This window comes from Scyliorhinus canicula, chromosome 9 (assembly GCF_902713615.1).
Source record: "Scyliorhinus canicula chromosome 9, sScyCan1.1, whole genome shotgun sequence".
In the NCBI taxonomy this organism is placed as follows: Eukaryota; Metazoa; Chordata; class Chondrichthyes; order Carcharhiniformes; family Scyliorhinidae; genus Scyliorhinus; species Scyliorhinus canicula.
The window spans coordinates 38,743,689-38,767,234 of record NC_052154.1 but is presented as its reverse complement, the minus strand read 5'-3'; the positions used below and the strand labels follow the sequence as shown (position 1 = coordinate 38,767,234).

Sequence of the window (23,546 nt, the reverse complement as noted above, 5' to 3'; positions counted from 1 at the left end):
TCTAATTAATTTTACTGTAGGCAACTGTTTAAATTAAACCAAGTGCAAATTAACTCTTAAATAAATCAATTATATATAAAAATGCAGAATCAAAACTTAGAGACAGTCTAGGCACACATCAGTTCTACATCAGGGAATTCTATACTGCCATGGTGCCATCCTTAGGAAAATATCACAAACAGAGATCCTTCTCTCCTCTTAGGATACACAAAAGCTTGGGGCAGCTGCCACAAAAGCGCAATGGGCAAATGGCCACCATCCAAGGCCTTTCAGCTAAAGTGCATTGAGGGGCTGGAAACGCTGTAGATCACCTGAGGCTGCATATAGAAAAAGATTACATGCAACACAATTGTATTGAGGCACCAGAGTGCAACATGCCTTATTGCACTTTCTGTAACGTCCACACGGAAATATTTTGGGATGCTCTTTTATATATTTTATGAATCATGTATATTTTTGGCAAAAAAATAGGCTTAAGCTTTGTTAATGATGCTCTTATTGTTGAAGGGCTTGCTGATACACAAAGAATAGCAAATGTGGCAAGGCAGTGGGTCATTATGACCTCTGTTGGACACATCAGTGCCAGGGGTGAGAAAAAAAAAATAATTTGTCCATGCCATGTCCATGTGCTCATTTGACATTGCTAGCATGTTGTTCATCAATGCACCACTCAAGAAAGCCATAGATATTTGCACTACGCACTATATCAGAGAGATTTAGACCCACCGGCATTGTGTGAATCAGTATTCACCGAACTTATGAGATCAGTAACTTAGTAGCTCTCACAAACATCTTTGCTGGATTTCACAAGAAATGCTTCTTTGATGAAATAACACCTAATCTCCTGCCTCTTGCACATTTCCAATATGTAGATAGATAGGTTCATTATATTGAAACGCACAGCGGCTTGCAAAAATTTCCTTACACACCTTGCTGGATTCCATAGAGTGCTCAAATTTACCTTTGAAATGGAGCAGTCATAAGTGACTGGCCTTATTGACAACCTTGTAAATAGGGCCAAAGCCATTTGATTATTGTGCAAGCTTAATACTGAAATATGGCGCTTCAAAGCCATCCTTGCAATAATGGCTGCCCTGATCAGACCATTCATTGCTTGCTGTATATCACAAAGATCATATTAAACGGCACGTCCCTTCGCCAAGGCAAAGTACCAACCATATCCAACCAGTTTGTGCTTGAAAATTCATCAATGGGTCTAAAGCTGCCACTTTCAGTCCTGAGAAATGCCCAGTTTACCTCAGATTACGCTCGAAGCGCAAGGTATCTCAAATATTTGAGCAATAGGTGAAGCTATGCAGTAGCAACGCGAGTGGTGTTTGCCACTAACAGAATGCTGCTGTCAAGTCAAAAAGACACTGCTTACAAAACAAATGAGTAATCTGTTATATGAATTTTAGTGCTCGTGTGACACCAGGTATGTAGACTACGTCCCAAAGACTGGTGGATCATATTAAACAGAATGTCCCTTCGGCTGTTCGCAACAGGGAAGGTATCAACCATATCCAAACAGCCTGTGCTTGCAAACCGCAAAACACAATGTCCAACATTAAATGTGATTCTGCAATTGAATAACATTTGCTAAACAAGCCCGGGTGTGCCAAGAATTATTCTGACAACCAGTTTAAGACTGCCACACATGCTAGAAGTTGCATTTATTAACCCACGGGGCCCTGTTCTTCGCAGGCAGAAAGGAAACATACACACATAGTGCCTGCTTCAACTATACAAAATTAGGCAACAATCTTTCTCTGGTGCATTCCCCAGGGCAATGCCTTTGCAGAGTCAGCCTTGTTCTGGGTGATACAGTGGCACACAGTCGTTAGCACTGCTGCCTCAGTGCCAGGGGCCTGGTTCACTTCCAGCCTTGGGTGACTGTGGAATTTGAACATCTTCCCAGTGTATGCGTGGGTTTATTACCGGGTGCTCCGGTTTCCTCCCACAGTCCAAAGATGTGCAGATTAGGTGGATTGGTCATGCTAAATTGTCCCTTAGTGTCCAATAGATTAGGTGGGGTTATAGGGTTGAGGGGACAGGGCTTGGGTGCTCTTTCAAAGGGTTGGTGCAGATGCAATGGGCCGAATGGCCTCCCTCTGCACTGCAGGGATACTATGACTCTTACTAGTTTGTATTTAAATGTTTGACAGTTAATTGTCAGTCACAAATTCACTGGTGCATTCGCCATGGCAATGCCTCTACTAGAGTCCACTTGCCAACCAATCAGCACTCTTCTCATGAAGTATACATTGTTCTTCCCTTTACATTTGGTATTCTGATCTATTGTCCTGATGAGTGTAAGTTGAAAAGCTTCAACAACATATATTTTCAGTAATACTCAATTGTCAGTCTCGTACATCATCACAATCTGTTCCTAATTAAGCAACATGTAAATACCTCCCAACTTTCAGTTATAAAATAATTACTGCTCCATTTCACAGCCCTTGTAGACCCAAAAAGCAATACTTGGTCTAAACATGCCATCCAGGTGCGGTTTCATGCTATGATCTTGGATAGACCTTGAAGTGGAAAATGTAAACCTTGCAATATGCAATGTTAGTAAACTATGGATTACGTTGTCCCGTGAGCTGTTTGTTAATTTGTAGAATAATAACAATAATAACTTAATGTCACAAGTAGGCTTCAATTAAGTTATTACGAAAAGCCCCTAGTCGCCACATTCCGGCACCTGTTCGGGAAAGCCGATACGGGAATTGAACCCGCGCTGCTGGCATTGTTCTGCATTACAAACCAGCTGTTCAGCCCACTGTGCTAAACCAGCCTCTGCATGCACACAGTACAGAAATCAGTTAAGAAAGAGCTTGAATGGCACAGTGGATTAACATGTTATCTTTTCAATGCAGTCTTATGCTCTTAGATTTACAAATGACGATTGAGGAATGACAAAATTACTTTGAGCAACCTTAATACAACAGTACTGCAAATGGATGAGGAGCCAGTCAAGATGTGAACTTCTTTTATTCAAACACGGACTAACATGCCCATTTGTTGTGTTTTGTGCTTTTATTTCAGTTTCCTGACTGTCTATTTCTTACCTCAGAACCTGAGGATTACTGGGGGGAGATATCAAAATCTGACAATGGCACCGAGTTTGAGGAGCCTGGAAGCAGATAAAGCTGATATTATGGTGCCAATTTTCCCTGATACCATCCTAATGTGTGCTGAACTTAACCACTGAATAAGGAAAAAAGTTATAATCATTGCTGCAGGTACTTTTGTGCCCGTCTGCAAGGTTGACATCTTCTAGTTGCATCTAATTGGCTGTGAAGTACTTTGAGATGACTCCATTCATTTTCAAAATGCAGTTCCTTGACCGTGGGTGTTATTTAATGATAAGCGGACAAGATTCTTTGACTGAGACAACCATCCAATTTTACCTCTCCCAAAAAGTAGCATACCATCCTAGCAAAGCAAAATTAGTGAGTTAACATAGTACCAAAATTCAACCCCAACAGAGAAGCAGTCTGTAATGATTGACAATATAAGGGCTAATAGTGAAAGTATTTGGCTGAAAACCATATGCTCTACCATATTGTTGAATTACAATAATTTAATGTGCATAAGCCTAGCACTGACAATTGGAGATCAAAAATTGCTCCAAATCTTTAACAGTAAAAACATTAATAATGCCCCTTCCTCCCAGAAATCTAATAAACAGCATATGAAATCCTACCATGGAAGTATCTAATCATGCAGCTCAGATCAGCCATGGCTCCTTCCTCCTGTATCCGCACTGGATCTTGGAAACCTAATCCAGTTAGGTAATCGTAAAGGATTTGCAGAGGTCTCTCATCAGGATTCATTCTCCTACAAACAAAAGAAAAATGTCAAAAAAAGTATCAAGAATAACAACTGCCTCAATAACAAGATCTAGAAAGTAACAGTGACTGTCTAAAATGGTTGCAGCAAATGCTTTCTCTCTGCAAGAATTCAGCTAGTTCCATAAGACCATAAGACATAGGAGCAGAATTAGGCCACTTAGCCCATCAAGTCTGCTCCGCCATTCAATCATGGCTGATATTTTCTCATCCCCATTCTCCTGCCTTCACCCCGTAACTCCTGATCCTTTATTAATCAAGAACCTATCTCGGTCTTAAAAACACTCAAGTGATTTGGCCTCCACAGCCTTCTGTGGCAAGGTGTTCCACAGATTCGCCACTCTCTGGCTGAAGAAATTCCACTTCATCTCTGTTTAAAAGGATCATCCCTTTAGTCTGAGATGGTGTCCTCTGGTTCTAGTTTTTCCTACAAGGGGAAGCATCCTCTCCACACCCACTCTATCCAGTCCTCGCAGCATCTTGCAAGTTTCAATAAGATCCCACCTCATCCTTCCAAACCCAAATAAGTACAGACCCAGAGTCCTCAAACATTCCTCATACGACAAGTTCTTCATTCCAAGGATCATTCTTGTGAACCTCCTATGGACCCTTTCCAAGGCCAGCACATCCTTCCTTAGATATGGGGTCCAAAACTGCTCACAATACTCCAAATGGGGTCTGACCAGAGCCTTATACAGCCTCAGAAGTACCTCCCTGGTCCTGTATTCTAGCTCTCTTGACATGAATGCTAACATTGCATTTGCCTTCTTAACTGCCGACTGAACCTGCACATTAACCTTAAGAGAATCGTGAACAAGGACTCCCAAGTCCCTTTGTGCTTCTGCTTTCTGAAGCATTTCCCCATTTAGAAAATAGTCTAATAGTTCCACTATTCCCCTTGGCTCTGCAAATATGTTCTGTTAAATTAATTGTCTAGTTAGCTTTTGAAAACCATGATTGAATCTGCCAGCACCACTCACTTAGGCATTGCATTCCAGATCCCAACTATAAAAATATTTTTCCTCATTTCACCATTGGTTCTTTTCTCAATCACTTTAAATCAATGTCGTCTGGTACTCAACCATTCTACTAATATTCTGTCCAGATTCCTCATGATATTGAACATTTCAAGAAAATCTCCGATACTCTCAACCTTCTCTTTGCCAAGAACAGCCCAGCTTTGCTAATCTTCCATGTAAGTGAAGTTGAAAGTTCATCGCTGGATGTTTCTCAAAAAACGTTTCTGCGGACTTCCGGTTGCGGCTATGCGGAGCTAAGCCGCACGTTCGGCAGCTCCCGCTACTTAAGGACTTTTGGGCCTATTTGAGGGCCCCAAACAGCGCTGTCTCGACGAATCCCGGTGGGGGAAGGTGTCTAGAGGAGCATTCCCCATAATTTATGGTGCTCACCCGGAGTGGGGCAAAGGAAAAAGCTGCAGCAGCTCCCCAAGAAAAGCGGGGGAAGAAGGACAAAATGGCGGCCGGCGGAACACCTGAGGACTGGTGGAAGTGGGCGCAGGAGCAGCAAGCTTCTCTTCTGCACTGTTTTGCGGAGCTGAAGACCGAGTTGCTGGGCTCCCTGAATGCGACTACCAACAGGCTGCTTGAGACCCAGGCGGTGTCCATTCGGGAGTTGCAGCAGCAGGCCGCTGAGCGGGAGGAGGAGGCCATGGTCCTCGTGGGGAAAGTTGAGTTGCATGAGGCACTTCACAAAAAGTGGCAAGACCGCTTGGAGGAGCTGGACGTTCGCACGAGGCGAAAGAATTTGAGGATCCTGGGCCTGGCGGAGGGGTCAGGTCTCCCGTCGTATGTGACCACGATGTTGAGCTCGTTGATGGGAGCAGGGTCCTTCCATTTGCCCCTGGAGCTTGAGGGAGCTCACAGAGTGCTGGCCAGGAGGCCCAAGGCAAATGAACCCCCACGGGCAGAGCTGGCACGGTTCCATCGATTCAGCGACCGGGAGTGTGTGCTGCGCTGGGCCAAGAAAGAGAGGAGCAGCAAGTGGGAGAATTCGGTAGTGCGAATCTACCAGGACTGGAGTGCGGAGGTGGCTAAGCGGTGATCCGTGTTCAACCGGACGAAGGCAGTGCTGCATGCCAAGCACATCAGATTTGGAATGCTGCAGCCTGCGCGTCTGTGGGTGACATACAAGGACCGGCGCCACTACTTTGAGTCCCCGGAGGAGGCGTGGGCCTTTGGACAGGCGGAGAAGCTGGACTCGAACGAGGATCTGGGGACACACTATGGCCGTTGCTGTTTTGCAATTTTAACACGTGTTTTTTATGCTGGTTTTCTATTTGCTCTGTTTCTGGGTGGGTCTGTCTGTTGGGTATGGTTGTGGGTTATGTGGGGGTTTGTGTTTTATATGTTCTCTTCTGTACGGGGCTGGGGCGAAACTGGATTTTGGGGAGCTGCGTCAGTAGGGTGGGGTGTGGCAGTATGAAAGCGCGGGCTTTCCTCTGGTTTCCCGCGCTGCGGGGCGGGGGGGCGGAGCTGGCGTGGCCTCTACTGGTTTTCTATCCCGCGCTGAAGCGGTGCCAAGGAGCTGTGGCAAGAGGGGGATGACCCCATGCCGGGAGGGGATGGGTTTTGGCGGGAGCTGCCGGGGTCAGCAGAAGTCAGCTGACTCACGGAAGTACCATGGAGGGTGCGTCGCGGCTAGGAGGGGTCCTAGCCTGTTTTGGGGGGGGGGGGGGGGGGGGGGGGACCGGGTTGCTGCTGGAATGGCCAGGAAGGAGCTGGTGTGGGCCAGGGGGGTAGAGGAGAGGCGTTATCGCCATGGGGAACGGGTCGGGCGGGGCGCGCTAGCCTGGGGCGAGCAGTCGATAAACTATGGCTAGCCGGCGGGGGAGGGGGGCGGGTTGCCCTCTGATCCGGCTGATTACCTGGAACGTGAGGGGGCTGAATGGGCCGGTTAAGAGAACTAGGGTATTTTCTCATCTGAAGGGGCTGAAGGCGGACGTGGCTATGCTCCAGGAGACCCACTTGAAGGTGGCGGACCAGGTTCGTCTGAGGAAGGGGTGGGTGGGGCAGGTTTTTCACTCAGGATTAGACGCGAAGAACCGGGGGTGGCAATTCTGGTGGGGAAGAGGGTGGCGTTCGAGGCGGCTGAGGTGGTGTCGGACAAGGAGGGCAGATATATTACGGTGAAGGGTAGGCTGCAGGGAGAGAAGGTGGTGCTGGTTAATGTATATGCCCCGAATTGGGATGATGCTGGCTTCATGAGGCGCTTGTTGGGCCACATTCCGGACCTGGAGGCAGGGGGCCTGATCATGGGGGGAGACTTTAACACAGTGCTGGATCCCCCACTGGACCGGTCCAGTTCAAGGACGGGTAGGAAACCGGCGGCGGCCAAAGTGCTGAGGGGGTTTATGGACCAGATGGGAGGGGTGGATCCCTGGAGGTTTGGGAGGCCGAGAGCGCGGGAGTATTCCTTTTTCTCTCATGTCCATAGGGTTTATTCCAGAATAGATTTTTTCGTCCTGAGCAGGGGATTGATCCCCAAGGTGCAGGATGCCACGTATTCGGCCATAGCAATTTCAGACCATGCTCCGCACTGGGTTGATCTGGAGGTGGGAGAGGCACGGGACCAGCGCCCGTTCTGGCGCCTGGATGTGGGGATGCTGGCTGATGAGGTGTGTAGGAGGGTCCAGGGAAGTATTGAGGGGTATCTTGATACCAACGACACGGAGGAGGTCCGGGTGGGGATGGTCTGGGAGGCTCTGAAAGCAGTGATCCGGGGGGAGCTGATCTGCATCCGGGCCCATAGAGAAAGGAGGGAAAGGAAGGAGAGGGAGAGACTGGTGGGGGAGCTCCTGGATGTGGACAGGAGATACGCGGAGGCACCGGAGGAGGGGTTGCTGGGGGAGCGGCGTAGTTTGCAGGCCAAATTTGACTTGTTGACCACCAGAAAGGCGGAGACACAGTGGAGGAGGTCGCAGGGCACGGTATAGGAGTATGGGGAGAAGGCGAGCAGGATGTTGGCGCATCAGCTCCGTAGGCGGGATGCGGCTAGGGAAATTGGTGGAGTGACGTACAAGGCTGGGAATGTAGTGCAGCAGGGGGCAGAAGTAAATGGGGTCTTTAGGGACTTCTACAAGGAACTGCACCGGTCGGAACCTCCGATGGGGAGAGGGGGGGGATGGAGAGCTTCATGAACAGGCTATGTTTCCCAAAGGTTCAAGAGGAGCTGGTAGAGGGGCTGGGAGCGCCGATAGAGTTGGAGGAGCTAGTCAGGGGGATTGGACAAATGCAGTCAGGTAAGGCGCCGGGCCCGGATGGGTTCCCAGTGGAATTTTATAAAAAGTATGCTGATCAGGGCAGCACGGTGGCCTAGTGGTTAGCACAACCGCCTCACGGCGCTGAGGTCCCAGGTTCGATCCCGGCTCTGGGTCACTGTCCGTGTGGAGTTTGCACATTCTCCCCGTGTCTGCGTGGGTTTCGCCCCCACAACCCAAAAATGTGCAGAGTAGGTGGATTGGCCACGCTAAATTGCCCCTTAATAGAAAAAATAATTGGGTAATCTAAATTTAAAAATTTTTTTTTTTTTTAAAGTATGCTGATCTGGTGGGCCCCCTGTTGGTGCGAGCCTTCAATGAGGCATGGGAGGGGGGGGCTTTGCCCCCGACAATGTCGCGGGCACTGATCTCTCTGATCCTGAAGCGGGATAAGGACCCCTTGCAGCGTGGATCATACAGGCCTATCTCGCTCCTCAATGTTGACGCTAAGTTGCTGGCGAAGATCCTGGCCACCAGGATAGAGGACTGTGTGCCAGGGGTGATACACGAGGATCAGACAGGATTTGTCAAGGGACAGCAGCTCAACACGAATGTGCGGAGATTGCTAAATGTTACGATGCCGGCAGTGGAGGGGGAGGCGGAGATAGTGGTGGCGCTGGATGCAGAGAAAGCGTTTGATAGAGTTGAGTGGGGGTACCTGTGGGAGGTGCTGGAGAGGTTCGGATTCGGGGAGGGATTCATTAAATGGGTGAGGCTGCTCTACGCAGCTCCGATGGCGAGTGTAGTTACCAATGGAAGGAGATCGGAGTACTTTAGGCTCTACCGTGGGACCAGGCAGGGGTGCCCCCTGTCCCCCTTGCTCTTTGCATTGGCGATTGAAGCTTTGTCTGTGGCGTTGAGGGAGTCAGGGAGATGGAGCGGTCTGGTGCGGGGTGGGGAGGAACATCGGGTATCGCTGTATGCGGACCACCTGCTGTTGTATGTGGCAGACCCAGAGGGGGGAATGCCGGGGGTGATGGAACTGTTGGCTGAGTTTGGGAGCTTCTCGGGCTATAAATTAAATCTAGGCAAGAGTGAGGTATTTGTAGTACACCCGGGTGATCAGGAGGAGGGAATTGGGAGGCTCCCGTTTAAGAGGGCAGTGAAGAGTTTCAGATACCTGGGGGTGCAGGTGGCCAGGAGTTGGGGGACTCTCCATAAGCTTAATTTTACCAGGCTTGTGGAGCAGATGGAGGAGGAATTTAAAAGGTGGGACATGGTGCCGCTATCGTTGGCGCGTAGAGTGCAGTCCGTCAAAATGACGGTTCTCCCGAGGTTCTTGTTCCTCTTTCAGTGTTTGCCCATCTTTATCCCTAGGGCCTTTTTTTAAGAAGGGTGACTAGCAGCATCATGAGCTTTGTTTGGGTGGGGGTAGAGATGGGGAGGGTAGAGATGGGGGGGGGGGGGGGTGGCGTTACCCAATATCTCGGGGCATTATTGGGCGGCCAATGTGTCAATGGTGTGCAAGTGGGTGATGGAGGGGGAGGGGGCAGCATGGAAACGGATGGAGAGGGCGTCCTGTGGAGATACAAGCCTGGGGGCCCTGGTAACGGCGCCGTGGCCGCTCCCTCCCACAAGGTATACCACGAGTCCGGTGGTGGCGGCTACCCTCAAGATTTGGGGGCAGTGGAGGCGACACAGGGGAGAAGTGGGGCGCTCGATGGAGGCTCTGTTAAGGGGGAACCATCGGTTCGTCCCGGGGAACATTGATGGGGGATTTCAGGGTTGGCACAGAGTGGGCATCAGACAGCTGAGGGACCCGTTTATTGATGGGAGGTTTGCGAGGCTGGGGGAGTTGGAGGAGAAATTCGGGCTCCCCCCGGGGAACATGTTCAGGTATCTGCAGGTAAAGGCGTTTGCTAGACGGCAGGTGGAGGGATTCCCTTCGCTTCCCGTGAGGGGGGTGAGTGACAGGGTGCTTTCGGGGGTCTGGGTCGGAGAGGGGAAGATATTTGATATCTACAAGGTTATGCAGGAGGTGGAGGAGGTGTCAGTGGAGGAGCTGAAAGCTAAGTGGGAGGGGGAACTGGGGGAACAGATCGAAGAGGGGACATGGGCTGATGCCCTGGAGAGGGTTAATTCTTCCTCCTCATGTGCGTGGCTTAGCCTCATCCAATTCAAGGTGCTGCACCGGGCCCACACATCCAGGTCTAGGATGAGTAGGTTCTTTGGGGGCGAAGACAGGTGTGTCAGGTGGTCGGGGAATCCAGCGAACCATGCCCACATGTTCTGGGCATGCCTGGCACTGGAGAAGTTCTGGAAGGGGGTGGCGAGGACAGTGTCGAGGGTGGTGGAATCCAGGGTCAAGCCAGGATGGGGACTCGCGATTTTTGGGGTTGGGGTGGAGCCGGGAGTGCAGGAGGCGAAAGAGGCCGGTGTGCTGGCCTTTGCGTCCCTAGTAGCCCGGCGAAGGATCTTGCTACAATGGAAGAATGCTAGGCCCCCAAGCGTGGAGACCTGGATCAACGACATCGCGTGTTTTATCAAGCTAGAGAGGGTCAAATTCGCCCTGAGAGGATCGGTACAAGGGTTCTTTAGGCAGTGGCAACCTTTCCTCGACTTTCTGGCTCAACGATAGGGTACTGGGACAGCAGCAGCAGCAACTCGGGGGGGGGGGGGAGGGGGAGAAAAGAGAGAGAGAGAGAGAGAGAGAGAGAGAGAGAGAGAGAGAGAGGAGAGAGAGAGAGAGAGGAGAGAGAGAGGAGAGAGAGAGAGGAGAGAGAGAGAGAGAGAGAGAGAGAGAGAGGAGGAGAGACAATGACTATGTTTGTTTATTAATTTTAATTTATTTTTAAGTTCTCTTGTTGTTCATTGGGATGGGGGGATGTGATACATGCGTTAATACGGTCTGGGGGGTGTTACAGTTATTATGGGTTATTTTGTTGCATTTCATTGTTTGTTGTTATATTTTCTGTAAAAAATTCCAATAAAAATTATTTTTTTTTAAAAACGTTTCTGCATGATGTCCAGTGCTTCCTCATCCTTCAAGTGTAGTGCCCGGAATTGGACACAATGCACAAGTTGAGGTTGAACTAGTATTTTCTAAAAGGATCGTCATAACTTCTTTGATATTATATTCTATGTTTCTATTTGTAATATTTAGGATCTTAAATGTCTTGTTGATATTTACGATCTTGAATGTCTTGTTGATCGCTTTCTCAACCTGCCCAGCAACCTTCAATGATTGTTGCGCACATATTCCCCAGGTCCCTTTGCTCCTGAAAACCTTTCAGAATTTGATATTGCATTTTCTTGTTCTTCCTACCGAAATGCATCACTTCACATTTCTCGGTCTTAAATTTCACTTGCCACGTACTTGCTCATTCAACCAGCCTGTCAATGCCCACTTGAAATCTATTATCCACGTTACATTAAAATGTTCTCAATAAAAAGGCACAAGTCAGGAGATCTTGATCAAACTGTAGTGTGCCCTGGTCAAACTAGTGTCATGTGCAGCTCTGGTCTCCAAGAAACAAAGGAGACATTCAAGCCCTGGAACTAGCTACAAGGGTGATTCCCCACACTTGGAGGTCAGAGTTGAGGAAAGGCTGAGGAAACTTGGGCTTTTCAGCATTAAAACGAAAGGTACACAATAGTACCAAAAAGAAAAACTTGGAAAGTGTAGATGAGCTTATGTCATAAAGTCTTTCTTCACACGCAGTCATCATTGTATTAAATGGTCTGCCAAGTATAGTTGTGGCAAAAACACGAGAATCTTTCAAGAACCAATCTGTTATTGTAATGGAAGGAGTTTAAGATCTTAAAGGACGAGCTAATATGGACCAAATTGCATTCACTTTCTGCAGTTGTCCTGCGAGCCAACAAATTTAAAAATGGTTCACTGTTAACATGTCTAAATCATTCTAAAACAAAAGAATCAATTGTCAAAACTGCTAATTTGGTGGTAGTTACTATTTTAGAATTATCAAACTATTTTACAGGCACAAATACTTCTATCACAATTAACCACATCACCCACAGTAAATTTTAACCTGTTAGAAATTCATGACAACAGAGTAGCTGTTCAAAAGTAAGGAATAGCATCAACTGTAAGACAACTGCAGAAAATGAGAAGTGCACAAAGTTGCACCATGGCGGCATGGTAGCACAGTGGTTAGCACTTTTGCTTCACAGCGCCACAATCCCAGGATCGATTCCCGGCTTAGGTCACTGTATTTATGGAGTCTGCACGTTCTCCCCGGGTCTGCGTGGGTTTCCTCCGGGTGCTCCGGTTTACTCCCACAAGACCGGGAAGACATGCAGTTAGGTAATTTGGACATTCTGAATTCTCCCTCTGTGTACCCGAACTGGCGCTGGATTGTGGCGACTAGGGGCTTTTCACAGTAACTTCATTGCAGTATAATGTAAGCCTACTTGTGACAATAAAGATTATTATTAGTTGCCATATTTACAAGGCAATAAACTTATCATTCTGACAAAAGTTATCAACTTGCAGTTGCAGCGTAGGCTCAATATATCCAAGCCATCCAGTACTTCAATGTAAAAGTACACACATATACAGAACTGGGAAGGGTGCAAAGATTCATGAAAGTGGTAATGTGCAAGTTTGGGTCCAAGGCTTTGCAGTCAGCAAAGTTCTGCAGTCTGCAAATTTTTAATCTTAACTGTATGTTTAGTGATGAGGAAAAATACAGGATCACAAGACTCAAAACACAAACTGACAATCTGGCTGTAGGGTTAAGTTGGAGAACTACATGCTTGGAGGATGTTAAAGAGCGTACTGAAGGGTAGTCATGTTGAGTAATCATTGTTTAGTAACAGACAAGACCACGATCGAACTGAAGGCGGAAGAATCGTAGAGATTGATGAGATTTGATATTAGTTCTATTGTCATTGAGCTTGCTGATTTTCAACTTACCATTCATGTCCTAGCTGATTGCATGCCTGGAACAGTAGACTGGTGGTAAGAACTGAAGATAGCAATAAGAGTAGCAGACGACAAGGTGCTAGGATACCAATATCTGGGGCTGCACTGTGGCGCAGTGGTTAGCACTGCTGCATCATGGCACCAAGGACCCGGGTTCAATCCCAGCCCCGGGTCACAGGTGTGTGGAGTTTGCACGTTCTTCCAGTGTCTAAATGGGACACACCCCACAACCCAAAGTTGTGCAGGGTAGATGGATTGGTCATACTAAATTGTTGCTTAATTGGAAAAAAAATAATTGGGTACTCTAAATTTATTTTTAAAAAAGGATACCAAGGTCTTTGAAGGAAGCATGGATCATTTACCACATATGGGATCATACTGCAGAAAGGAAGGTAGTTCATCAGGAATGACAGAAAAATTAAACAGGAAACACTGCCTTCAATCAACTTTATATAAATAAAGACAGGAGTGCTCAAAAAAAAAAACAAGTGAGAATGGGTGAACATACAAGCACAAGATGATGATGCAACTGCCCACAATGACACAAGATCACTTTTCCCCAAATCGGAAAGATGATTTCAGGCAGTATGAAAGCAAGTATGGGACAGATTACCTTCAAGAATGGTACAGCTATCTCAAAAGATGAAGATAAGGCAGAACGTTTACACAAAATCCTTAACAGATATTATTGCAACCAACCCAGTCCAGGTTGATTAGCCCCAACTGAGCTCCTAATAAGTGCAGAGAGAGTTCAGTGAAAATGAAGGAGAGAAAGGCAATTGCTGCACTCAAGAACAAATCTCCCAGCATAGATAGACTGCAGAAACAACTGTCCAGTGGCTATGTCAACCTTGCAACCAAGACAAGGGCAGTAGTTCCTAAAGATTAGAAAGATGGGTCAAATGGTGTGTGTCTGCAAAATAAAAAGACAATCTTACCGAATGTGGCAATTAGAGGCACGTCACTCTCCTATCAATGCCACGTAAAAACTACTGCCAAATTATCCTTAACTGTATTCAAGAACAACAGCAGGTTTCAAGTCAAAATGCTCTCACACAGAGCAAATTTTTATATGGAGGCACATTACTGAAAACATCAAAGAATACCATATCTCCCAGCCTTCAGCTTTACTGACTTCATAAAGACCACTGATAGCCGACATCGGTCTTCACTCTCCACATGTCATCTCACCAAGGATGGTTTCAGCTAGAGGAAATCTTTGAGGGCTCCAGACCCTGTGTCAGAATAGAAGATGGTTAGTGACAGATGTGCGCTGTCTGGCACCAGGCAAGGTTGCATCCTTTCTCTTTTCGTTGTCGCTAATGACTGCGTATTACTGAAGTCAACCATGGATAATCTTGGGATTGAAATGAATCATTAGAGGTCACCTCACAGATTTCTGCCTGTCAGACAACATATTAGGGTTGCAAAAGCACACCAACTCAATCAGCAATCAGGCTGAGAGTTGGACTCTCCAGAAACACCAGGAAATCAAAACAGAATGACAACAGGACACCAAAAATCAGATGTTAATGGCAATTAAAACAAAATGGACACCATTTATCTGGGGGCTCCCATTAATATCCAGGGAGCCATGGACAAAGAGCTAAAGGCAAGAATAGGTCAAGTATAGTCATCATTCAACCAAATGAAAAAAATTTGGAACAGTCAATTATTAGCTATCCCTCGCAAGCTGGAATGATAGTCTTCCACAAGTCTGAAGGTGGCTGATGAGGCCAATTAAGGATCTACAAACTTTTTCGCACACAAGGCATTTGATTTCTTGTGGGTAACTGGTTGTGTATTAATAGTTAGTCAGGATGCGTCCTTTTCACTGCCCTCATTTTTTAAAATCACTGGTCATCAAAATGCTGGAATCTTTCCCATAGATTTTGCTGCCATCTAGTTCGATCAGGGTTGCATTTCCTCACATTGACTTTCAGCACATCCTTGAAGTTCTTCTGTCCTCCTCTGTTGCACCTGCCTGGAATGAGCTCGGAGGATATCTGACATCCGAACCAAAGGACCAGCCCAACAAAACTGCTCATAGTCTCACTGTTTGTGGAGCCTGCTTAAGAGGAGACACCGATGTTGGTATGTCTTTCCCTCACTTAATATGCAAGGTCTGCTGCAGGCAGCATTGGTGGTATGATTCCAGTGCTTCCTGTATGTTGTCCATGTTTCAGCCAAGTGTAGTCAAGGTAGGGTACACCCCAAGGTAGACATTGTCAGTGGGATACTCAGTATCTCTATAACCTGCTCCAGTCTCACAACTCTGTATACAAGTTGAGCTTGGTTTCAGTTTTGATGTTGCGATCTTCCTCAGGTGGCCAAAGTCGGCACCAGCAGATTTCAAAATGACGTTTGATTACTTTTTGCCAATGTCAGCCTTCTGTTAAAGATAATTTCCAAGGTACAGGAAGTGTTCCACATTTTCAGCTACTGATCATGAATCCTAATCAATGAGGGTGGGCAGTGTGCTAATGAAGGAATTTGGTCTTCAGAGCCAAGAGTCGAGTCATATGGATTAAAATGTGAACTCGGTTTCTCGTTCCATGGATACTGTGTTTTTCCAGCATTTTTGATCTTTATTTCAGATATCCAGCAGTATTTTGGTCTTCTCAATGTTGATTTCAAGGTCCATCTTCTCATATGCCTCAGTAAATAAGTCAGAAATTCACTGGAGAGGAGTTTCCAATACAGCACTTATTATAGAATTAACAGTGTATTGGAGCTCAATGATGGAGGTTCGAGTGATGCAAGTGTTTGACTGAGTTCTGCGATTAAGTAGTTTGCTATGCATTACAAATTCTCGATAAACACTAATGTTAAATTCCACAATGCAAACGTGCTCTCCACTCTCCTATATGGTTGTGAAACTTGGAACCTAAACACCTGCCAAGAACGGAAACTGAATGCCTTTGACAATAGATGGCTTCGAAGAATTCTAGGTGTCATGCGAGTGTACCTTTAAGAAAGGATTTGTTTTACCACTTTGCTTGTAGCACAGTGTCATTGATTTCATTTGTGTGGGAGCTGGGCTGTGGCCATCAGATGAGAGGGGGCTTTGTTTTTTGATTTCATTCGTTTGGACTGCAGTAGAAGCAGTTTGGAAAGCACTTTGTTAAGCTGAATGAAGTTTTCCCTGTTTTATTTTAAAGCTGTTGCAGTGAACTGAAAGCATATTGGGTGTGGCAAACTGCCTTGATAACCTTAAAGCTGGAGTTGCTTCCTGGGGGAGTTTTGAATCTGCTGGTTGGAAACTGGACCAGAATCTCAGGGAAGGACCAGTCCCATTCAAGTGAGAACAGTGTGTTGTGCCATGCCCTTGAATGGTGTTTTGGTTTTATTGGATTTTATGTTGAATTGGAACAGCTAAGAGGAATTCATTAAGAGTTATATACATTGATTACTGTAGCTGTTGTGTTTTCATGTTTAGAATTGATAACAGATTCTTGGTATGTGTTTTATATATGTTAACTACATTCTTATAATAAAGCTTTGTTTTGCTAAAAGTGCCTATGAAGTCTGATGAATCACACCTGAAGTGAAGGCTCCTGTGCTCATTCTAGACAAATTCAACATTAAAGTGAAGGTCAGGTGAGCTTCATAATACACTTTGGAGTTTCTCAGCCCTGGCCCATAACATAGACATACACTGGAGAGGGTTTATGCCCAAGACTGAAGTAAGGAAATGGTCAGAATCGCCTCTCGTTTCATGCATCTGTAAAAGATGGCGCAGCTAGTTTGGCTTATCACCTGACTTTCATCATCACAGCCTACTCATCAGATCATAAAGTGGCTCCACCTCCAAAGGTGACAACCCAAAATTAACAAACAAGTCTCCTACAGAAATAAAGTTCAGGAAATTGTGAAGTACGAGGTGGGAAAGAGGAAAGAAAAATGGCCCCAACTCTCCTGGCTGTAAGCTGAAGCGCGAGACTAAAAGCAGAATTAGGCAAGAAACAGTTCAAAAGACTTCAGATATACCAAAATTTAAACAAAGTTACAGATCAAGTTTATTAAAGTAAGAATTAAAAGAAAACCCCTTATGGCCACTTTTTATAAGAAGTAACTTTAAACCAAGTCTGCAGCAAATACACGATGACAACTTCGGAATGAATTTTAGGGCGCAATGTCAAAAAAATCAGAGTATTAAACATAACATTTTATTGCTGTGAAAAAATCAAATTGTCCCTAAAAATGTTTTGTAAATGTATACTACAAAAATAAAAATAAAAATTTGTAAATGTATACTGCAAAAGAAAACGTGGAGTCAATTTGATTTTGGTTTGCACTAATTATGGAAATGACACCGAAAGTCAACCCTGCTGTTGATGGCCAACAATATTCTCACTGATTGTAAGGCAATCATTGCAAGGCAAAATTAATGGTATCTATAGTGGAGAACTGAGGGAGTGCTGTACTGTTGAATGTGGCATCTTTTGGATGAGAAATATGGCCCTATCTTCCCTCCTGGATGGGCATGAAAGATCCAAATGACATTAATTGAAGGAATATAGTGTTCTCTTGGCCAGTATTCCTCAAACAACATTATTAAAATAAATATTACTTTTTTTTAAATGTGTCCATTCACAGGAATGTGGGTGTTGCCAGCAAGGCCAGTATTTATTGTCCATCCTAACTGCTCTTAAAAAAGTGTAAGTAGGAGGGGTTCCCCTTGCTGCCCCCACGTGGGGTACAGGTTAGGGTACTCTCGGGGGTGTGGGTTGGAGGAGGGAGGATTTCGGACATATACCGCGTAATGCAGGAGGTAGACGAGGCCTCGGTGGAGGAGCTGAAGGGTAAATGGGAAGAGGAGTTGGGGGAGGAGATTGAGGAGGGGACGTGGGCTGATGCCCTGGAAAGGGTGAATTCCTCCTCTTCCTGTGCGAGGCTTAGCCTCATACAGTTCAAGGTGCTGCATAGGGCCCACATGACTGGGACGAGGATGAGTAGGTTTTTCGGGGTGAAGGCAGGTGTGCTAGGTGCTCGGGGAGCCCAGCGAACCACGCCCATATGTTTTGGGCATGCCCAGCGCTGGGGGAGTTTTGGAAGGGGGTAGCAAGGACGGTGTCGAGGGTGGTGGGATCCAGGGTCAAGCCAGGCTGGGGACTCGCAATTTTGGGGGTTGCAGTGGTGCTGGGAGTGCAGGAGGCGAAAGAGGCCGGTGTTCTGGCCTTTGCGTCCCTAGTAGCCCAGCGGAGGATCTTGCTTCAATGGAAGGATGCGAGGCCCCCCAAGCGTGGAGGCCTGGATCAATGATATGGCAGGGTTCATCAAATTGGAGAAGGTGAAATTTGCCCTGAGGGGATCAGTGCAGGGGTTCTTTAGGCAGTGGCAGCCTTTCCTGGACTTCCTGGCGGAACGGTAGTACCATGGTTATTCTGTTAATATTGTTTTGTTTATATTTTGTGAAAACCTTAATAAAAATTATTTTTTTAAAAAAAGAAGTGGCAAGCTACCACTTTGAACTGGTACACTCCGCATGGTGAAGATAGATAGGATTTGCAGAACAGAAATAGGCCGTTCTGTCTAACCAACCCACGCTGGCATTCATTCCACAACACTATCCTGTAGGAATCACCAAGGTTTTAACCTAGTGTGATGAAAGAACACTGGTATATTTGCCAAGTCAGGATAGTGTCAGACTTGGAGGTAGTCATGTTACTGTGCACCTCTTAACCTTGTTCTTCTAGATGGTAGAGGTTGCAGTTTTGGGAGTGCACAGTTGACAAAATCTTGGGAGAATTGTGGCATCTTATATATAATACATCAAGTTGTCAAGACTTCTTGGACAATATCTCATAGTATAAGCAAAATAGAGTGAGAAAAAGGAAAAATTTAAGATGAGGACTGGATAACATCTGCAATTTCTCTTTCAATTATCCCACATCCTCTAAACCAACTTCATCTGAAGACACACTGGATTGCATCGCCCCACATGCAACACCAGAGAAGGGTTTCCCAAACTGGGTTCCGTGGAATCCTTGGCTGTTGTAAATTTTAAAGAAAGTTGTCCTTGCAGCTTCACAAATCAAAGTTGGTTGTTTCACTTTGCTGGCTGACTACAGCACCTATGAAGAGAGAAACCTGCCTCTGACTGGACGAACTGGAAATACTTTAATTTAAACTCAAAAGATAAGTGAGAGGCCAGAGGAGTGGGTGGGGCCCAAGAGACAAAGCAACACAATAACAATGTTTCTTAAGGGTTCCATCAGTACGCTTGTGAGGTCAAAAGGGTTCTGTGGTTGGAAAAATTTGGGAAACCCTGAACTAGAGGATACATTTTGCGACGAGTTTAAAGTTTTGAGAATTTATTTTTAAACTGTTGACAACATAGAGAAACCATCTTGGTACAATTACAAAGTTCAGTTTCCTCCTTGCATTTTGAAAAACATTTACAGCACTTTTGTCACCAATAGCGTACTACAGTAATAAGAGACTTTGCTGCTACTGCCAATGGCAACAAGGCACTAAAAGCGGTGGTTTTCATCAACTTCAGGAAGAATTTTAAACAGTACCTTGAATTTAGAGGCTGTCAAGTCATATTATTTCGAGCTGTCAATTTAAATCCTCTGTACCACGAATAAATCTGTTTAATTTTTTATTCCGCCAATTGCTCTCCTACCCGCCACCAAAAGTCCTCTCTCCTCACAATTTTTGTATGGCTGTGACTTTGACTGTTTACCCAAATGTCATCACTGGATTCCTCTGAATAAACAGTCAGTATTTCAGATTTAATACTGTAAAAGTGCACACGATAACATTTAGTGATCTCCCTGCAGAAATGCAATTTTCTTTGACGGTTTTCCCTACCTGATGAGATCGCCATGGAGTTGCAGGTAGAGGTCATCTTTATCCTGAGTGCACAGCTCTGTTGTTGTGGTTTCAGTACTGCAGAGTACCAGCTGCAGGTCTGGGCCAGATGATGATGAAGAAGATGATAAGGATGATAGTAATGCACCCGGGGAAGAGGTGGAGGAAGAAGCATTTGACGTCACCATCTCCTTTCCATGAATACATATACATCCCCTTCGTATGTCCCCTTTCAGCCACTCTTTCTCTCGAACACCCAGACTATTCTTCTTTCCAAGGCAACTCCTGCTGGCATTGCGCTTCATGTTCCTCTATAAAAGGAAGGATTGATAACATGTATCAGAATATGAATTGCTAAGCAGCGCTCATGTTCTTAAGATTAAAACTAAAATTTAGATTAAAATGGTATGGTTAGGGTGGTTGCACCATGTGGTATAAGCATTGGTGTGAAATTAAATACAAACAAGTTGCAACATAAAATAATTTCTTTTTTTTAAAAAAGGAGACGACAATGATGTGCAAGACAGAAACAGATTGGAGTCATTTATTATTCACCACTGAAATACAAAGAATTTCAGTACATCACAAACATTTATACAATCACATTTCTGAATTGGGATCTACAAACCTATTTACACTGTAGACTTGCTAACATTTTTCTTTATTCCAGCAATTCGTCTCTGCATCACAAACATTTTAATTACCCCACTTAAATATAAAAGCATTTTCACAACAAAAAAAATGCTTTTTTTGTCCCCACACAAAGCAGTAAGATTTTTTTTTTTTTTTTTAAAAGGCACTGAAGGAAAATGAAATCTTGAGAGCAATCAAAACACCATCAACTACACTCCCGAAATGCACTAAAATGTGACAAAATAATGTCTCACTGACAGAACAGGGTTAGAAATCTCCAAGAACGTCAATCTGCAACTGATTAAGAGTAAAATCTATCAATCTGTAATCGAACACTATTTATCACATAGAAATTAACCAGGTAAAGCATCTTTCAAGGTTTCTTTCTGGGGTTGAGAGAACTGGCACTATGTTGTTGCTCAAAATGCACAACTGGGTATATCTGTTACAACAAACCTCAAATTTCTAAAAATTAAACTCAATGCTGCAGAGCAGTGAAAATTACAGCATAGTATTTGCCAAAATTGCCAATTCTCCAGATTTTTTAACTATCCACAAGATTCCTGAAACAGATGGCATTGCTCATTGAAATTAAAACCCAGCACCCAGGGCACAATGACCTACATTGAATAAATGCAAAGCACATTACATTTTACAAGGACATAAAAGGTGCATTTTAAACTGCTCAGCAATTGCCTTCTGCAGTAATGGCTAGACAAACGCAGAAGCCCCAAGCACCAAAGGGATGTGACAGTGCAGCTGTCTATATAAAGTGAGTACTGTATCACTTTTGAGATAACTTATTGGTCATTCTATGATTCTCAAGTTGTAGCAATCTCATAAGTAACTAAGAAGCATATCATTAATCCATAAATAGCATTTTCTGGTCATCTCACTGGTCAAAGGTAACGAGATAGTTCATTATTCAGTCATCAATTAATGAGATTCCATTTCAATGCCAGTAAAGGCAGGTATTCAGTAGATGTCAATTTACACACCTGCACAAATCCTCAGAAATCCAAAATTTAGTACCTGTCAGAATTAAGTCAGTGATGAACAGTGCTGATATTATAAGCCATCCTTTCCTATGCCAGGAATCCCTTGGATTTGCAGCTATCCAACCTCCTGCACCATTACTGCTCTTACTGTGATATCACTGACCCTACAAATGTAATATAGTGGTAGAAAGCATGCTGATTACTCAAGGTTTGTTTTGTTAAACAAAGAGACATCAAAAGAAACAGCATCTAACAGAACAGGACAACAGGCCTGGGCAGGGAGGGAGGGAGGGAACAAGACAGTACTCGAACACCAGCCTTTGACACACAAGCAACACCACAGGATATTCAGCAGGAGTACAAATCTTCAAAACATTCAAAACAATTACATATTAGGTTTTAATGAAATAGCCCTGCCACTAAATAGCTTGATTCACTCGAATCACCTTGCTATCCCACCAACCCGAAAATGATAAAAGCTTTAATATGTTATATTTTTAAACACCTTCATGACCACGTCATGGGCCACACGTGCATGGCCCATCTTTCTTAAGGATCTCAGTGGGTGAACTTTAAATAGCCAACCACAATAATATTGTACAAACAAATAAGAGACCAATGCCACTGAGTGAAAGGCAAAATAAAGTGTCTATCACGGAATTAACGAGAAGAAGAAACCAGTTTGAACATCAAGTCAAAAGGAATGCTAATGGAACAGAACATGCACCGAGCGTAACTAACCACTTTCATTTTTGCTGTCCCATTTTTAGAAGGCCATCACCCGCCTTTGAATCACCAATCAAGGCTCGGTTAATAAAACATCTCATTAAAATGTTTTAACGGTAGCGACCTATGAATTACATTTTTAAGTCAGATACCCATTACTTCACACGATCTGCGTCTGATGATCTGATAGTTCCTATAGCTTTCACTGTTCAACACAAGATATTAGAGCACCAAAAAAAATTAGAATGGCGCAAATCAGAACAGAAAGATGTGCATTTTTAAAAATCTATTTATTTTACTGTAACATGCAAACTTACAGAAGTGAAGAAAATGTAAAAAAAAGAGTGTGGTTTTGGAAATCATGCAATATGCTATTTTTAAACATCTATAAATGTAGAGCATCTGCATTTCCCACATTAGAAGCAGTTAATGGTAGAGTGACGATTTTTAGAAATTACTGCGTTTACCCTCAAAGACAGGGAAAAGCAGATCACCTGGAATCCGCTGCGTTGAAGCGACAACGTTTTTAATGTGTCAAATCTTTGCTGCAAATACGCGAATTAAGCTAATCCAGCCTCACTAAATAACTTCTTTGGGGAGGAGGTGGGGATACGAAATGGAAGCAGCAGCGTCGCTTTAAAATAAACCACACATTTAGCTTTAGGATTAGAACATCTAATCTTCAGTCAATTAACATGGGGCAGACTGTGAAGCGTTTACCTTTAAGACGCGCACTCCCCTCCCTGCAACCGCCGAGCTCGAGCCGCATCCGGGGCCGGCCTTTGGCTGCGGGGAGACCGGCTCCACCGTCACTGCGGCGTCGGGGCCCGGGGCGCTGCCCTCGCTGGACAGCCCCGCCGCGCATGGAGCCCGCTTTCCCGCCTCCATCGCCGGCGATGTTACTTCAGCCATTGCGGTTAAAGTCGCATTGAAGCGAACGACCGAAAAGGACCAGAAATGTCAAAAAGAAGGAAGAGTGGGTGGGTGGATGGGGGCTGGCAGCCTGATGTCGATGCAGCCTCTCAGCTCAGCGCTCTTCAGCTTTCTCCCGTCGCCATGATGACAGCGCTCGCTGTGCCGGAGATAAGCAGCCGCCGCCACCACGCTCTTGCGCTCATCTGCATATTCTCATGCATTATTCATTCGTCTGCGCGTCGTTTGCATAATGACGCCGAGCATTATTCATGAGAAGCGCTGGCTGCGTCATAAATCCTGTAAGCACTGATAATGCCCCAAATATATAATTTACAGGTGGGGGGAGGCTGCTAACTATGGTTGCACCATTGTTCAAGCATAAAATCCAGTTTATAGAGACTCTTGTTCGAGGGGGCGGCTTCGCAGTCAAAAGCACC

At 45.2% G+C, this 23,546-nt stretch overlaps 1 protein-coding gene across 2 annotated transcripts in view; it reads right to left on the bottom strand.

Annotated features, from left to right (window-relative positions):
• Window positions 1-23,301, bottom strand: part of LOC119971252 (PH domain leucine-rich repeat-containing protein phosphatase 2-like) — a 128,410-nt gene extending 105,109 nt beyond the window's left edge. Inside the window, exons 1-4 of one of the 2 annotated variants that reach the window (XM_038806540.1) lie at window positions 22,915-23,025; window positions 21,503-21,632; window positions 19,838-20,148; window positions 3,710-3,843 (exon numbers count right to left, since the gene is read on the bottom strand). In XM_038806540.1, the coding sequence (XP_038662468.1) occupies window positions 3,710-3,843; window positions 19,838-20,142 (439 nt within the window). In that variant the 5' untranslated portion in view covers window positions 20,143-20,148; window positions 21,503-21,632; window positions 22,915-23,025. Of the gene's footprint in view, window positions 1-3,709; window positions 3,844-19,837; window positions 20,149-21,502; window positions 21,633-22,914 lie in introns of both variants that reach the window. The other variant, XM_038806539.1, reaches the window with a different exon arrangement.
• Between the last annotated feature and the right edge of the window lie 245 nt (window positions 23,302-23,546).